The sequence below is a fragment of the Vigna angularis genome, chromosome 3, assembly GCF_016808095.1.
Source record: "Vigna angularis cultivar LongXiaoDou No.4 chromosome 3, ASM1680809v1, whole genome shotgun sequence".
NCBI classification, from domain to species: Eukaryota; Viridiplantae; Streptophyta; class Magnoliopsida; order Fabales; family Fabaceae; genus Vigna; species Vigna angularis.
In genome coordinates this window covers 16,735,896-16,751,943 of record NC_068972.1, presented here as the reverse complement: position 1 = coordinate 16,751,943, position 16,048 = coordinate 16,735,896, and the positions used below count along the sequence as shown (strand labels likewise).

Below are 16,048 nucleotides of genomic sequence, written 5' to 3'. Positions count from 1 at the left end.
TGAAGAAGCATTATCACCTGTTAATGAATCTCAAAAGTACATTGGTATCCTCATAAAGATTATATATATATATATATATATATATATATATATATATATATATATATATATATATATATATATATATATATATATATATATATATATTATACATAATTTGATGATCTAAAAAATATCTAATTCACTTACATAAGAATGATTCTTCTAAATTTAAAAAAACTTTCAATATAATGGATTTAATACCTCTACGATAAGAATTGATATTTTAAAAAATAAAGCAGGGCAAATGTTAATAATAAATATATAATAAAGCGTATATTTAATTTTATATTTGCCATATATATTATATAGCTAAACCACTATTATTTTTTTTAACAAACGATTGAAAATTCAATATATGCTTTAAATTAGGATTATTAAAAAGCCGAAATCAGAAACTGTTTTAAAATATGGTGTTTGAAAGATTCATTGATCAAACCACTAATCAGAAAGATATGAATAGCATCCCCGTTTAATGTTTTCTGTTATTTATGCTTTTATTGGTTACAGCACAGTTCATTACATTTTTTATTCGTTAAATATATTAAATACTCTGATTCTAAAGTAATTAGTGATTTTTCAAAACATTATTTATTCCTTTCTCCATTAATTAAAAATACCCGAGTAAGACGTATTCAATAAAACAAATCTGTAACTGTTCAAATATTGGGAAGTTCCCGTCTAGTGAAAATAGTTTTATATTAATTACTCTCAATTATAAATGACATATTGTTAAAAATAAAAGCTGTTATTATTTATAAAAAAAAAAGAGTAATGGTTAAAATAGAAAAAAATATCTCGTTTTGTTTGATTTTCCTCTATTAATTTGGGAGACGTTTGACGGCACGGCTCTATCTGAAGGTCGTTAGGAACTGCAAGAGGTGGGCCCCTCTTCGTATTGGATCAGCCCTCCACGTCAGCCCCACGTCACTCTAGGTTCATGCCATCCTTACCACTACCCAATAAGTGAAAAACCAAAACTAATTTTATCACCCAGTTTTATTAAAATAGAATGATATAAGTAAATAATAAATATCAATTAAAATTATAATACGATTAAAACTATCACTAATTAAAATAAAAGTAATTAAAATTTTCTCATATTAAAAATTATTTTCTGAGTTTTGTCTTTAAGAAGATAAATATAGAAACAAATATCAAATTGAATCTGTTTATATATATATATATATATATATATATATATATATATATATATATATATATATATATATATATATATATATATATATATAAACACTCAAATTTCTCATTTGTCATTATTATGTACATGGTTGAACGCAGCGTTTTTTCTAAAACGTAATGTTTCTAGGCCACAACTGACCAATTGACACGAACACTACCAAACAAAATATTGAAATTAGCATAAAAGATGGATCCTGACTTTTCGCCTTATTCATTACAAATTACAAATTACAATTATTATTCATCACGAAGCCATAAGAAAATAACTTTTATGATTTTTTCTCTCACGAAAATACCATTCATAATATTATATAATATTTGAACGCTATATAAGATTATTGTTTTATCTTGTTTTAAGTTTAATATAAACGAAAAAATTATAGGTAGTTTATATAACAGCGAGAAGAATAGACTAATTTAACTAGTGAATACAGTGGACGTAGATGAATTTTGTTTGGCACTCTTCCCATGGTGGACTAGAAAATAATGACATACCCGTTATAATGAATCAAAATTAGACCTACATTATAAGAAATTGAACCCATGATCTCAGCTTCAAATTAGCAAATGGGTATCCTGAAGTCAATGCCAGGTTATGTAGGTTTCTTTTACATTCATCTTTCCTTGTTCATAACTTTGACAAACATGCCATCCATAAACTACAAGTCTTCAAATCATCATCAAGTCAACGTCATCCTAACCAGCATGATTCATTTTTTCTAGCAACTTTTAAATTCTATGTTTTAACCCCAATCTCGATAACGCACGCCAACCCTTTTTCTTCAAATATTTATTTAGACTTCAAAACCTTAATTACGACATTATTGCATAAATAATGGACTATTCAGCGTAGTTATGAAATTTTTTTTATCATTGGAAGACTAATCTTCTTTTTACTTATAAACTAAGTAATTTCTAGCATGGACTACCTACATTCTTAGCATAAATTAGTTCTTTTTAAGCTTTTACATCATCTAATCACAATATTCTATTACTATTATATATCCATCTAGCCTTAGGATGCAAAAGCCAAAAAGGGTTTTTGGATCGTTTCTGAACCCACCTAAATGGTATAAGAATGATGGAAAATGATTATACTAAAATGGATCAAAATTATTGACAGAAAATCTTGAAAACTGAAAAAGTTATTACCATAACAGTGATGTTGACGTTTTGAAAATAATGACTGATGTTATAGTTTAAAAATAAGGTAAAGTTTGAGTATTTTGTTGAAATTGAAAAAAAAAAATAAAGTCCATGCATAAGCCATGCAGACCCACGCATGCATGGTGCGTATTAAAATATAATTGAGACTAATTAAGGCAAAGAAACAATCTTTAAGAGGAGATGGAGTATGGGTGTGTTATGGAATAAAGGACTGAGGAGACCCCACTCATGTAATTTCAACTTTGGCTCGCACGTTGGGTTCAAAAACCACCATACTCACAAATTCAAAACTAATCTTCACGTGTGTATTAGTACTTTCATCAGCAGATTCTGATTTATCCCTACACTACACCACCCTATAGTTAATTATCTTACGTAGACTCTTATTATTAGAGCATTGATTAGGTGGGAAATAAAGTGAAAGTTGAATAATCTACCCCAATCATCGTTCAATACGTGCCTGATTACGCTAATCTTTGCTTGTTTATTTTGTTAAATATAATCTATAGTCTACTTGGACAAAGAAATATAACTAACACATACCAAAAATTAACAGAAATTGGCAAACACGCAAGATGGTAGTGTTACAATCTGATTTCGTGTCGTTAAATCTATTGTCGTGGTCAGAAAAAACGACAAGGGAATGCTTTAGTTGTGATTTTAATACATATAAGCACAATGTTGTTCCTATTTCCTTTTAATAAATGGCGGGTTACTCTGCATAAGGAATAGGGCGGTGACTTTAAGCCTACAAGTGAGGGTTGAGAGTGGACAAAGTTGTGGGTATGGCCCATGAAGAATGGAGGGAACCTGGTCTTAAAGATTGGAAAAGGAAGAGACCTTAGAGGTACTGGGTGCCCCACGACAAGAGGGGTGGGTGTGTGTTAGAGGCTATATTCTTAGAATTTTGATTTTCTTTTTCTGTTTTAAATTGTTAATCTTTTTCTCTCCCAATGCTACATTCTAGGTTAGTATTTTTTTTAACTTTTTTTAATCATGAGTATTTACTGTTTAGCATATTTAATCGACTATTATTAATTCATCTAAATTTAACGTGTTTCGTTAAAATATTTTTAAGTTATGTTAGAATAGAAATTTATAACCGTTATTATATGATTTATTTTGTTATTTACTTATAACACTGATAGAAGTTAGGTTATTTATTAGTTATGAAGATTTACGTATTTCCGTATAAATGTGCGTATGCTTTTATTATTTATATTTTCTTGTAAATATCTTGTATAATTGTTGTGGCATGTGAAAAGTATTAGAGAGAAAGAAGACTCTTAAATCTCATAGATTTTGTATTTTCTACTTTATCACAAATCTGATCTATTCTTATTCGACTTAAGCCAATATCTTTTTATTTAGTCATAAGTCGGCTTATTCTTATCCAGCTATAAGTGAGTATGTTTTTATCTAGTCACAAACAATGACATTAAATGGTAACTCACTATAACATATACACCGTAACAAAATGAGATTAAATGAGATTGTAAAACGTTGCAATTGAACCATTATGAACATGGTGTGAAATATACTTTCTAATAAAACCATTCTAAAGATTTGTTTGCTAGAACCAACTAATTGGTCAAATTATGTATTAAATAAGAATCTTACTATTGTTGTTAAAGGAGTCACACTAGAGAAAAAGTTGAGCAACATTAAACTAAGCATTGATCACTTTAGAATTTTTTGTTGCCTTGGACACGTACATGTCTCATATGCTAAAGAATCAAACTTGATCCTAAGAGTCAAAGTGTGTAGTTTTTTTTTTTTGTGTTGGTAGAGAATTGAAAGCCAATCACATATACAATCCTATTATTCAAAAGATTGTAATTATCAGGGATGTAGTTTTCGAAGAAGACAAATGTTATACGATTGGGACGAGAGCGCACACCAAGTTAAACTTGATGCATTTGTTTGGGAGGAGAAAGGAAAAGAATATGAGCAAACACTATAAGAATATATAATGGTTAGGGATGACAAAAATAATCATGTCTACGGGTATTTGCGGATAAAATATATGACGGATAATTGGTACTCAGATATTTATTATTCGCAGGTAATGAGTACCAAGTATTTTAATACCTATTTATAAACGGATTGAATGTGGGTATCATACTACCTGTACCGGCATCTGACCCATTTATTAAATTAAATTAAAATTTAATTTTTATCTTATTAGGTTAACTTAATTAAAATTAAGATTTAATTTATATTTAATATTATGTTTTTTTTGTAATTTTATTTTAAAACTTTTGTAAAATATCCTTTTTTTTAATATTTGAAGGTATTCATGGATACCTAAAGGTTTTATAAAAGTAGTAGATATTTTTTAAGCGAGCATTTGACAGATAACAAAGTGAGTAATGGATGATTTTCTTTTTGTTGCGGATCGTATAACAGGTAGGAACTATCTATGTCTAACCTAACTTGTTGCCATCCCTAATAATGATACCTAAAGAAAGAAAATGTACATATTGCAAAAGATAGCTCAAGCAATACATCGGGTTCAATCCATACACCCTCATTTAGCTGAGTTGAAGAGCATAAATCGATTTTGAATAACAAACACAACAGACTACCTCCTATTTGGAAGCGAAGTGGAGATTATGTTAGTGGGAAAGGTTTTTCATAATCAAAAAAATGACATGCAAAATATGTCATTCTTCATGAATATAATGCAAATCTGGTTAATTTTGAGAAAGCTGGGAGATTTTCAAAGTGGTGGAAAGCAATGAAGGCAAAGATTGATGTAATAGAAAGAAATAAAATATGAGAGCTAACAAATGTACCTATTAAAATGAAAAATATTAGGGTTAAATGGGTGTAAAAATAAAGTTGAATGAGAAAGGTGTGGTAGAAGGGTGTAAGGCCTTGTTGGTGGCAAAGGGGTAAGTTTATGCACCAATGACAAGATTGGAATACCATTCACAACATCATTGCACTTGTTGCTCAAAGGAATTGGCCCATATATCAACTTGACGCAAAAAGCACATTTCTACATGGAGACTTAAGTGAAACAATATATGTAGAGCGACCACCTAATTTTGTGAAGGTAGAGGAGGATGGGAAAATTTTTAAAATCAATAAAGCATTCTATGAGCTCAAACAAGCTCCAAGGGTGTGGCACAAGAAAATAGAAGACCATTTTCTTAAGGAAGACTTTGATAAGTGAAACTTTGAACATGTTGTGATCCACAAAATTGAAGAATAAGGTAAGTTATTGATTATTAGTTTGTGTGTGGATGATCTTTTTTTATAGGAAATTATGAGAAGATGATGATTCACTTTAAGGAGACAATGAAGTGCGAAATCGATATAATTGATCTAGGAAAATTGAGATACTTCCTAGGAGTAGAAGTGTTGTAATCCAATGAAGGGATTTACATTTCTTGGAGAAAATTTGCTAGAGAAGTTCGTGAAAGATTCAATGGTAAATAGTAATATAGTGAACAATTAAATTATTCCTGAAGCAAAACCCATAAAAGATAGTGGTGAAGTGAAGGTTGATGCAACAAAATACAAGCAGATGGTTGGTTGGTTGATGCATATGACAATTACAAAAACAAAATTAATATTGTATGTAGTATGTTTAACAAGCAAGTTCATGGTTGATCCCATAAAACTTCATATGTAATTATGAAGAGAATTTTGAGATATGAGAAAGAAATAATAAAATTTGAAATTATTTATAAACGCAAAGGTGATGAGCTGCTAACCTACATCAATAGTGATTATGCAAGAGATTAAGAGGATCACAAGAGCATATATATGATTATGTGTTCTCCTTAGTGGAGGAGTTATAACATATAGCTCCAAAAAAACAACTAGTGGTTACATTGTCAATCAAAAAAGTTAAATATATAACAACAACTTATTGGACAACTCAAGACATCTGGTTTGGACGAATTCTTGACAAACTTAATCAAAGCGAAAGTAAATGTGTTACAGTCTAGTGTGAGTATTGTCCATCATCAAATTGTGAAAGAATTGTCTTTCATGGGTAAAGTAAACATAATGACAACTAATTTCATTTCTTACACAATCTCAACAGTAATGACATGGTGAAATTGGTACACTATAAGCGACTAAACCATTCAAGTTGGACACATTTGTGAGGCTAAGGGAACTGCTAGGAGTTTTTACAGTTTCTAACTTAAATTGATTATACCATGGGAAGATATAGTAGGATAAGATTTATTTAGTCAATTGTGTTTGTCTATTATTGTTAATAAAGCCTTGAACATCACCAACTTAGTTGTTGCTAGTGCCTTCATATTTTAGGCTTGTTAGATGTGAATATTTATTTGTTGTCTTCAATTATAAAAGGCTTGTATAGGCCTTGCTGTTTTAATAAAGCAGTATGCATTTTTCGCCAATTGTGTACAGTAGTTTGCTACCCAACATGTTATGAGCGGTCTAATTGATTAGAATTTCAATTAAAATAAAAGAATAGTTTAAAATATAATTATTTTATGTTATATTGCTTAAAAGATAAAAATATATAATAGTATTATAGTTTAAAGAATTAATTCGTATAAATTAAATTATAATAGAATAATACAACACATGAATATAATAATTCATTTGATTTATATAATTAAAATATTAATTAATTAGTTAAAATAAATTAAAAACAATTTTATTATTGTTCAAATCTTATGTTCATTGACATAATATTGTTTGGGATATTGTCTCTTCTAGAGTCTAAAACTTTGTTCTTAAGGCATCTTGGAGGGTTGAAAGAGAAAAGTATGTCTAAATTTTTCTTGACTCTATTTTTTTATGTGGAAATATTAAGTGTATGCGGAACAAGCTCTCCAATCGATGACTAAGAAAGTTTTTGTTTAATAAGACGACACTAATGTTCCAACCTCAAGTCCATTGAGATAATATTGTTAGATCAATCACAACATTCGAAGTATTGTCCGCTTTAAAGTTTAAAGTTTTGTTATAATTTTATTCTTTAAATACATATTACATGATTGAAGAGTAAAGTATATTTAATTTTGATATCAACTTTTAAATAAAATGAGATTATTGATAAATAATTTTGGAAAAATAGAAGTATGAAATTTATATATGATTTTCTTTTAAGTTGAGAGTTAAAGGATTACTTTTGAAAGAAAATTGTTGTGTTTGATTTCATATGCCACATAGTTGCATTGGAAGTGTGATGATGAATTCATCATCCATTCTCACGTTTGTTTCCATGGTAGTGTGTGAATTTGAGGGAACAAATTTATGTAAGAGAGGGAGGGATTGATTCGCGCAAGTTGCAAAAATTGGAGATGGTAAACTATTTATATAAACAAAAAAGATGAAACCACCCTTGCCTTTAGTTTGAAATAATGTTCTTTTCAGCACATATTAAAGATTCATGCATGCACAATTCAGATTTCTTGAATGCATAGCTCATATTCTTCTATTTTTTATGAGTCTTTGACCATAGAGGAGGAGAGATGGGTTGGTGGTTCAATTTAAACGACATGAATGTGATGGTTTGGAGTATTTATTTAGGATAGCAAAGTTAGCTACCTTGAGATGTGAAGTTCAGATAGAAGTGTTGAAGTATGGTGTTTGTGAGGAGAGATACTTTATGTTGTTGTCTTTTGATAGGAAAGAGTCCTTAGAATCACAAATTGACAAATAACTAAGGAATGAACACCAATGATACATGCGTTGGGGTTTCCTAAGCATGATCATAAACAGAGAACAAAAGAAAAAATGGGTAGAAACTTACTTACTCTATACTAAGAAATGATCGGTTAGAAATAAATATTACTCGACTATGATCTCATAGGAACTTCATGATCATTAAACAGATGATCAAGATTCAAGAACCTTTAGAGAAGACAGGAAACTCTAAAAAAGTAGTTTCTAAACTTTTTAGAATAATGAAACTCGTTTATAATAAAATTATTTATAAACAAACAATTTAATATTAAAATAACTGAGTCTCACTATTTTTAAGCTGCTACCACTTCTAAAATATAAGAGATTTTACAATTATAATTTATCTTATTCTTATCATTTTTATAATTTTTATAATAATACCAAGTTAAAAACTTGAAAATATTAGGTTATACAAAACTTCACACATTAAAAATGTGGATTTGATTTTAGAATATCTCACTTTTACATAACACCTCAAAAGGAAAGATTTTAATGTGTTTGGATTGAAAAAAGAATTTGAGAGAGTTGATAAATTTTAAAGATGAAAAATGGATTATAAGATTGTTTGGATTAAGAAAAAGATTGAATGATTTGAGTGAATTTAAGATAAAAGTTTGTAAAAAATTATATATGAAAAGATGGATATAATATATTAAAAAAATATTTAAATGAATAAAATTAGATAATTACTATTTTATCATAATAATAATAATAATAATATAAAATAAATTAGTTAAATGCAGAAACATTATATATAACAATTGAGAAACTAGATTGTCCTTACAGAAAACAAAATATACATTGCATCCAACAGAATTGATTCCCTCCAACATGTGAGCCAGAATCGATTTTCAAGTGATACAATAGGTTATCTACTACTTTGCAGAATGAAAAGTGATTAACGGAACCATACATAATGAAAACTGAGATAGTAAAATTCCAAAAAAGAATGAGCAATTGTGTAAAAGTCATACACTTTCTTCCCAATCCCTTCAAATTTCTTCATTGGAATAATAATTTTCTAAGAAGATAATTCTAAAAATCCGTAACAGCACATTCCTAGAAACAAACACGGTGTAAGAGTTAAACGCTAGTGAGTTTCAAGAAACAAACACAGCAGAAGTCGACAAAATGGACATAAAAGCTGCAAGTGGGACGAAATCTGGTTTTATAATTTTGTTAATGTGAAAAGGGGAACCATAAATAAAGAAAATAAATCTGTGAGGCTAAGTCAAAAGTGCTTCACTCTTTTATGTCTGATTTGGACAAAACGATTCTGTCAGAAAAAGAAAATCGACAAAAGAACACCATTTATTTTTTCTAGAAAGTGTGGTTGAAGACAACCTTTTTTTTTTGGTTCTTTCATAAGTCTCACGATGATTAAGAATTGGACTTTCTTTACGAAAAAAATATCACACCAAATCTATCAAAATACCAACAAATTTTTAGATATTAAAGTTTACTATTTTTACATCTTCTTTTAATACGATTGGTAATATATTAATTATTTATTAACTACATATAGGGAAATTGATAGAATAAAATAGCTAAAAAACAATTATTTTTAAAATGAAAGAAGTATATGATGTTGTTGGTCTCCATCTTTTTAAGTTTCGTTGGACTTGTTCTGGAAGAAGAATTATAGGACAATTATGCTATTAAAGTCACTCTCAATTAAAAAAGAAGATAAGAGTGCTCAATGATTTTCAGGCAATTAAGGTAAAGGAATCACAATAAACTATATATGCTTTTATTTGTGGACTCATGGAGATTTTCTTCTTCATTAATATTTCATTCATTTGATTTCTATTTTTAGAAAATATCAAGTCTGGTTGTACCACCAACTACTTATAAAGTATAGTTATTAGTTTAATTTATATCTTTAAATTTATAGTTTAATTGTATATACTATATCAAAAGCAAATTAATTAGCTAATTTTGTTCTACCTTCTATTAGATTTTCATAAAAATGATTATCAAAATTTAGTATTGATAATTTAATATTGATTAACCCGACTCATCTCGGCCCGACTCACCACGGATTGGTGACTTAGTGAGTCAACCTAACCTGGGTCACTTAGTGAGTCAACCTAACTCGGCTCACTTATTAGCAAGTTGAAAAAGTTTAAATTCGGCCCGACCTGGGTTGATGGGTTAAACGGGTTGGCTCACTGGCTTATTTAATTATAACTTTTTTTAAATAAAAAATTATAATGCTTTTTAATTTAAATATAAATAAATATCACACTAAAAGATGTTAAACTCCAAATACAATTAAAAAAATATATCATATAATCCAAGCGTAACTCAAAAATATGTACAAAAGATAAACAAATAAGTTTTTAATATTGATAATTTTTGTATTATTTGTGCATTTATAATATTAGAGTATCGAATAATTAAATCTATAATATTTTTTCTCTCTTGAAACATTTTCTTCTTTATCACCATCTACAATATAATAAAAAAATACTAACTAATAATATTGAAACACAAAATAATAAATAATTAAATTAAATTAAATGGGTTGGTGAGCGAACCCGGCTCACCACGAGTTTAACCTGATGAGTCGGGTTCTAAGTGAGCCAGGTTGAAAACTAACCCTCATAAAAAAAGTTACATTTTTTTCAAACTCAACCCGTCTCAAACCCGTGATGAAGCGGATTGACTCACATGTTACAACCCATTTTGACAATATGAATCATTGTAGTAAATAATTAAATTTAACTCGGTCAAGCATTTAATTACATATTTGTAGGATAAAACAATCTCAAAAAAACTTTGAAGTTGCTTAGATTTTTTTTAATGATAAGACGACACATTTATATTAAGTTGACACACATTACAAAAATAAAATAATTATAAAAACATAATTTTTATATATTAAAAATAATAACATTATTATTATTAAAAAAATATAAAAATTTTCAAAAAACATTTTATAAAATACATTTTGAAACGAGTTTCTTAAAACAAAATTTTCAAAACAAACTTTCTAAAATATATATAATACTTTTTGGATGAAAAAAAAAGTCCAAAATAAGACTTTCAAAATACATGAAATGTGTTATGGAATAAGTTTTTTTCTCTTTTTTTCTCCTGCAGTGTAGAATGGATGTGCAATGAGGATGACAATGACATATCATTAGTGTCGTCAAAATGGGTTGAAATCCGTAAGCTAATCCGGCTCATCACGGATTTGATCCGGGTTGGGTTGGAAAAAAATGTGAAAATTTTGATGCGAACCAATTTTGACCCGGCTCACTAAGAACCAAACTCACTCGGATTGAACTCGTGTTGGCTCACCAACCCACCTATTTTTTTATTGAAATCAAATTAATTAAATTAATTATTCAAGTCTTATTTTTTTATTGAAATCAAATTAATTATTCAAAACGCACAATCTTTACTTCGCAGTAGAGCTTTTTGTGTTGCGTTATGCTATTGTCTATCCAAAAGTTCCCCTCTGCTATATATTTTTGTTAACGGCTATATGTAGTTTCTTAGTAAAATGGTTGTGTATGTCTCACTAAATTAAATTGGCAAAATTTTATGCTTGATAGCTTAGAATATATAACAATAGAGTTCTTTTGATTCATGTTTTTTATATCAATTGGTCCAATTATTACTGTTTCAATTTGATCCATCAAAGTAACATGTTATAAGAATCTCATAAGAGTGTGAAAAAAAGTTAAGTGAGTCAATGAGCCAACCCGTTTAATTCACGAATCCGTGGTGGATAGGGTCGAGTTCAAATTTTTTCGGCTCACTAATAAATGAATCAGGTTGGATTGACTCATTAAGATCAACCCGTAGTGAGTTGGGTTAGATCAGACTGAATTACCCGTTTTGATAGCTCTACATACCATGTCGTAGTGAGAGAGTTTATTTTAATTTTTTTATATTAGTACGGAAGTGCAGTTTGAGAAAGATAAAACCTATGTTTGATGGGTCAAAACTGAGCCTAATAACAACATCTTTTAATAGTCATATTTTTCACAAGATAGAATAATATATATATCTATTTTCATTCGATACATACATGTATGGTAAAGATAAAATAGTTATAAAAAATTGTATTTTTTTAAAAAAATAATATTAAATGAATATAAAAAATTTATGTATAAAAATATATTTTTTAACTATTTGACACGAGCAATTTTACAGCGAAGAGCATCTTCGGGAGAGTGTATGCTTAATTTACATAATTGTTTCTACAAACACATTCTTAAATTTCGCCTATCTATTATATACTTTACTTTGCTCTTTATAGATAATGTTGTTCATTCAACTTTGGTTGTCGACCACCGACAACAGACGTAGAATTAATTTAGTTTGAATATCGAATGTTGAATATTTGAAAAAACCTTAATGATGACAGTAATATTTGACACACATATAATTTTGTAAAAGAAAAAATCAACATTCTATGGTCAAATTGCAGAGTGCATGGTGGCACTATTGAACTTAAGTTGCCGTGTGGCTTATGACAAATGCTTCGTCAACTCTCTTCATTCCACAATATGTGAACACAAAACAACCACAATTAAAAAATAAATAAAATTATTAAACAACATTTTTATTTTATTTATTTAACTGTAAAACTATTTATAATGGTTTTTATATTAATTTTATAACATTTTTCTTTACTTTCTAAAAACAGAGTCATGTAAAAATGGAGAATTTGAAGTACAAGTATTAATTTTCCCATTTAGTGACTAATTATTACGGTTGAAAATAGCTTAAGCTCGTATATTATTCTATTTTCACTATAGAATTATTTATCTATTACTACTTTATCATTAATAAAGACAGAACTTATACTTGTAACAAAGACTTACGCATAATATGTCAATAACTGTCATTTATTTGTAATAAAATATATTTTAAATTATGAACATATTAGTCTAAAATTTATTGGTTTTGCAAACTTTAATTTAAGATTTTACACCTTCTATTTTACTCATCATAATAAATTATGATATATGTTATAGTATTTTTGTAGAACTACGACTATGTACAAATGCATTGTATTGTGTAAATATTTTTTTATCGCAATTTTATATTATTTGACTGAATTTAACGTTAATCTCACTTTTATTATTATGATCATTCTTAATCTAAACAAATTTTGATACATAATAGAATCAAACACGATTACTCAATCACATAAATCGTCTCTTTAATGTATGAATGTAAAATGTGAATCAATTCCATCAAAGTTATTGCACTCCACTTGTCCCTATTTACAAAATAATTTTAGAAAATTTGTGTACTTCCTATAAGACTTTTTATAGTTGAATGATGTGTTATTTATTTTCGACTTAAACATCCTTAATTAATTGGCATACTTTTGCTAGAAAAATAATAAATATTTTAGTGAAAGATATAAAGTTTCTCTCTTAATCTGATTTTGATAACATGGAATAGTAAAAAACACCATACATTATTTTAACTTTAAACATGATATGAATAATTTTGAAACAGCAATATAAATTAACAAGCAATTTATTATTTCTAATTAATTTAACTATTTTTAAAGGATGTAGGAAATATTTATGACATTAACATAAAAGAAAGAAACCTTCACTATTGACCTTCGAAACCTCCACAGTAGTGTTATACGACAAATTCAACTATTGTGTTACGACATTTTCTTCAGACGGTGTCTATAAATGCGTCACTCAGTTATGTTCTTTCTCCCACACGACAGCGAAACAAAATTTGAAGTTGACCCTTTTTGTTTAACAATGGCACTCTCATTCTCCTCTGAGGGTGTCTTTCTCTGCATCTTCTTGTTGTATTTGTCTTTGGGATCTGAAGCTCGTAGATCACCCGTTTCTTCTGTGGTTAGCGAAGAGCTTTTCAATTCCATTTTCCTTCACAAAGACAACGCTGCATGTCCTGCTAAAAACTTCTACACCTACGATTCCTTCATCATGGCATGCAGAAGATTCCCTCAATTTGGTGCTAGAGGTAGTTTAATCACACGCAAGCGTGAGGTTGCGGCGTTTCTTGCTCAAATTTCTCAAGAAACCACAGGTGGGTGGGCTACTGCACCCGATGGACCCTATGCTTGGGGATTGTGCTTCAAGGAAGAAGTTAGTCCTCAGAGTGACTATTGTAATTCCACCAACCAACAATGGCCTTGTTACCCAGGAAAAACTTACAAAGGAAGAGGTCCAATTCAACTTTCATGGTATGCATGCATTATACATACCATTTTGACTGCTTTTTTGCTTAATTTTCATGCATCCTCGTTGTAAAATGTTTTACCATGTCAGGTTGTTTTGTCTGCTAAACGTTAAAAAGTTTATATCGACTAGAGATAAAATCAATTTAAAATATATAAATGAGTGCATACCTTACCTTATAAATCGATATTATAGATTGAGTTGGGCTTAAAGTTCATTTCTTAACATGACATCAGAATCAGGTTAAAGTCTATCTTAACGATAATTGTTATTTGTTGGACATGTTATTCTACTCGTTATTGGGTCGTTATCAGACCATCACTCATTAATATCTAGTCTAACGCTCGATATGTATATACCTTGTTGTTAGAGGGCATGTTGGAAGTCTCATGTCGACTAAAAATAAGGCCAATTTATAATGAGTGCAAGCCTCACCTTACAAGCTGGTTTTATAAGGTTGAGTTAGACTTAAAATCCAATTATTAATCTTAAATCTACCAATCTTGTTATGAATACAGCAGTTCATGCTTTTGACTGTGCAATAATGTAAAATATCATTTTATAAGGAGCATGTTTTTTGTCAAGTTAAGCTTTTCTATTTTAGTTCCGATGATGTGTGTTTCTTCTGCATGATTCCCAACACTTTTTGATGTGTATGATGCAGGAATTACAACTATGGACCAGCAGGGGAGGCCCTTGGATTTGATGGATTGAGAAACCCTGATGTGGTGTCAAACAATTCATTGATTGCCTTTCAAACAGCTTTGTGGTTTTGGATGACAGAGCAAAAGCCAAAACCATCTTGCCACAATGTGATGATTGGAAAATATGTGGCCACAGAAGCTGACATAGCAGCTAATAGAACTGCAGGGTATGGTCTGGTGACTAACATAATCAATGGTGGACTTGAATGTGGAATTCCTGGTGATTCAAGGATGAATAATCGCATTGGATTCTTCAAAAGATATGCAGCATTGTTCAATGTAGATACAGGACCTAACTTGGATTGTGCATATCAGAAACCCTTTTAAACTCTTTCTTCATTTTTATTTTCTTTTATGTTCTTTTCTTTGCCAACCAAAGATTCACTCATAATGTACTTAATGCTCATGATATCATATACCCAGTGTTTTAGATTTCAATATTACGTTAGATGAACACTGAAATTAATAAAATTATTTGAAGATTTTTTTTATTTAGGTCAACAATCACACGTGATTTTTTTTTTAAAATTTAAATGTATTAAAACTAATTTTAAATATAAAGACAAACACATCTGTATATCACAAATTGACTGGTTTAAAAATATTTTAAAATTGTTTCTATATAACATATTTGATTCTTTAGATGTAAAATAACTTAGAACTTACGCATATTATTAAGAATATCGCAATTAAAAATTAAGAGAAATTGAGATGGTAAACTGTAATTATGAAGATGATGAACAAACTTCTTAAATTTTAAAGTATTCCTAAACAAAGTTCGGTAAAAGGAAATTGAATGATAAAACGTAGAACTTTGAAATAATACGATAAATCGTAATTAAAAAGTTTAACTTGATTATGTTTTATTGCGCCCTCTGTTTACAAAGTTTGATGTAAAGATGTATCTGTTTAACAATGATTAGTTAGAATTAAACACACCCAACTTATAAGTATGTGTTTAAATGCAATTATGAAAAACAATTATAAGAAAAGATGAATTACTAATAATAAAAAATAGCTTTCCATAACATCATAGAGGTAGAGCATAGTTTTCGTTAA

The 16,048-nt window shown here is 28.8% G+C and overlaps 1 protein-coding gene across 1 annotated transcript; it reads left to right on the top strand.

Annotated features, from left to right (window-relative positions):
* The first annotated feature begins 13,803 nt into the window (after nt 1–13,803).
* On the top strand, nt 13,804–15,426 carry LOC108325594 (chitinase 10). Its single transcript, XM_017558690.2, has 2 exons — nt 13,804–14,290; nt 14,950–15,426. Exons 1-2 carry the CDS (start codon nt 13,842–13,844, stop codon nt 15,314–15,316), a joined length of 816 nt encoding a protein of 271 aa, XP_017414179.1. The 5' UTR covers nt 13,804–13,841; the 3' UTR covers nt 15,317–15,426.
* The last annotated feature ends 622 nt before the right edge of the window (nt 15,427–16,048 follow it).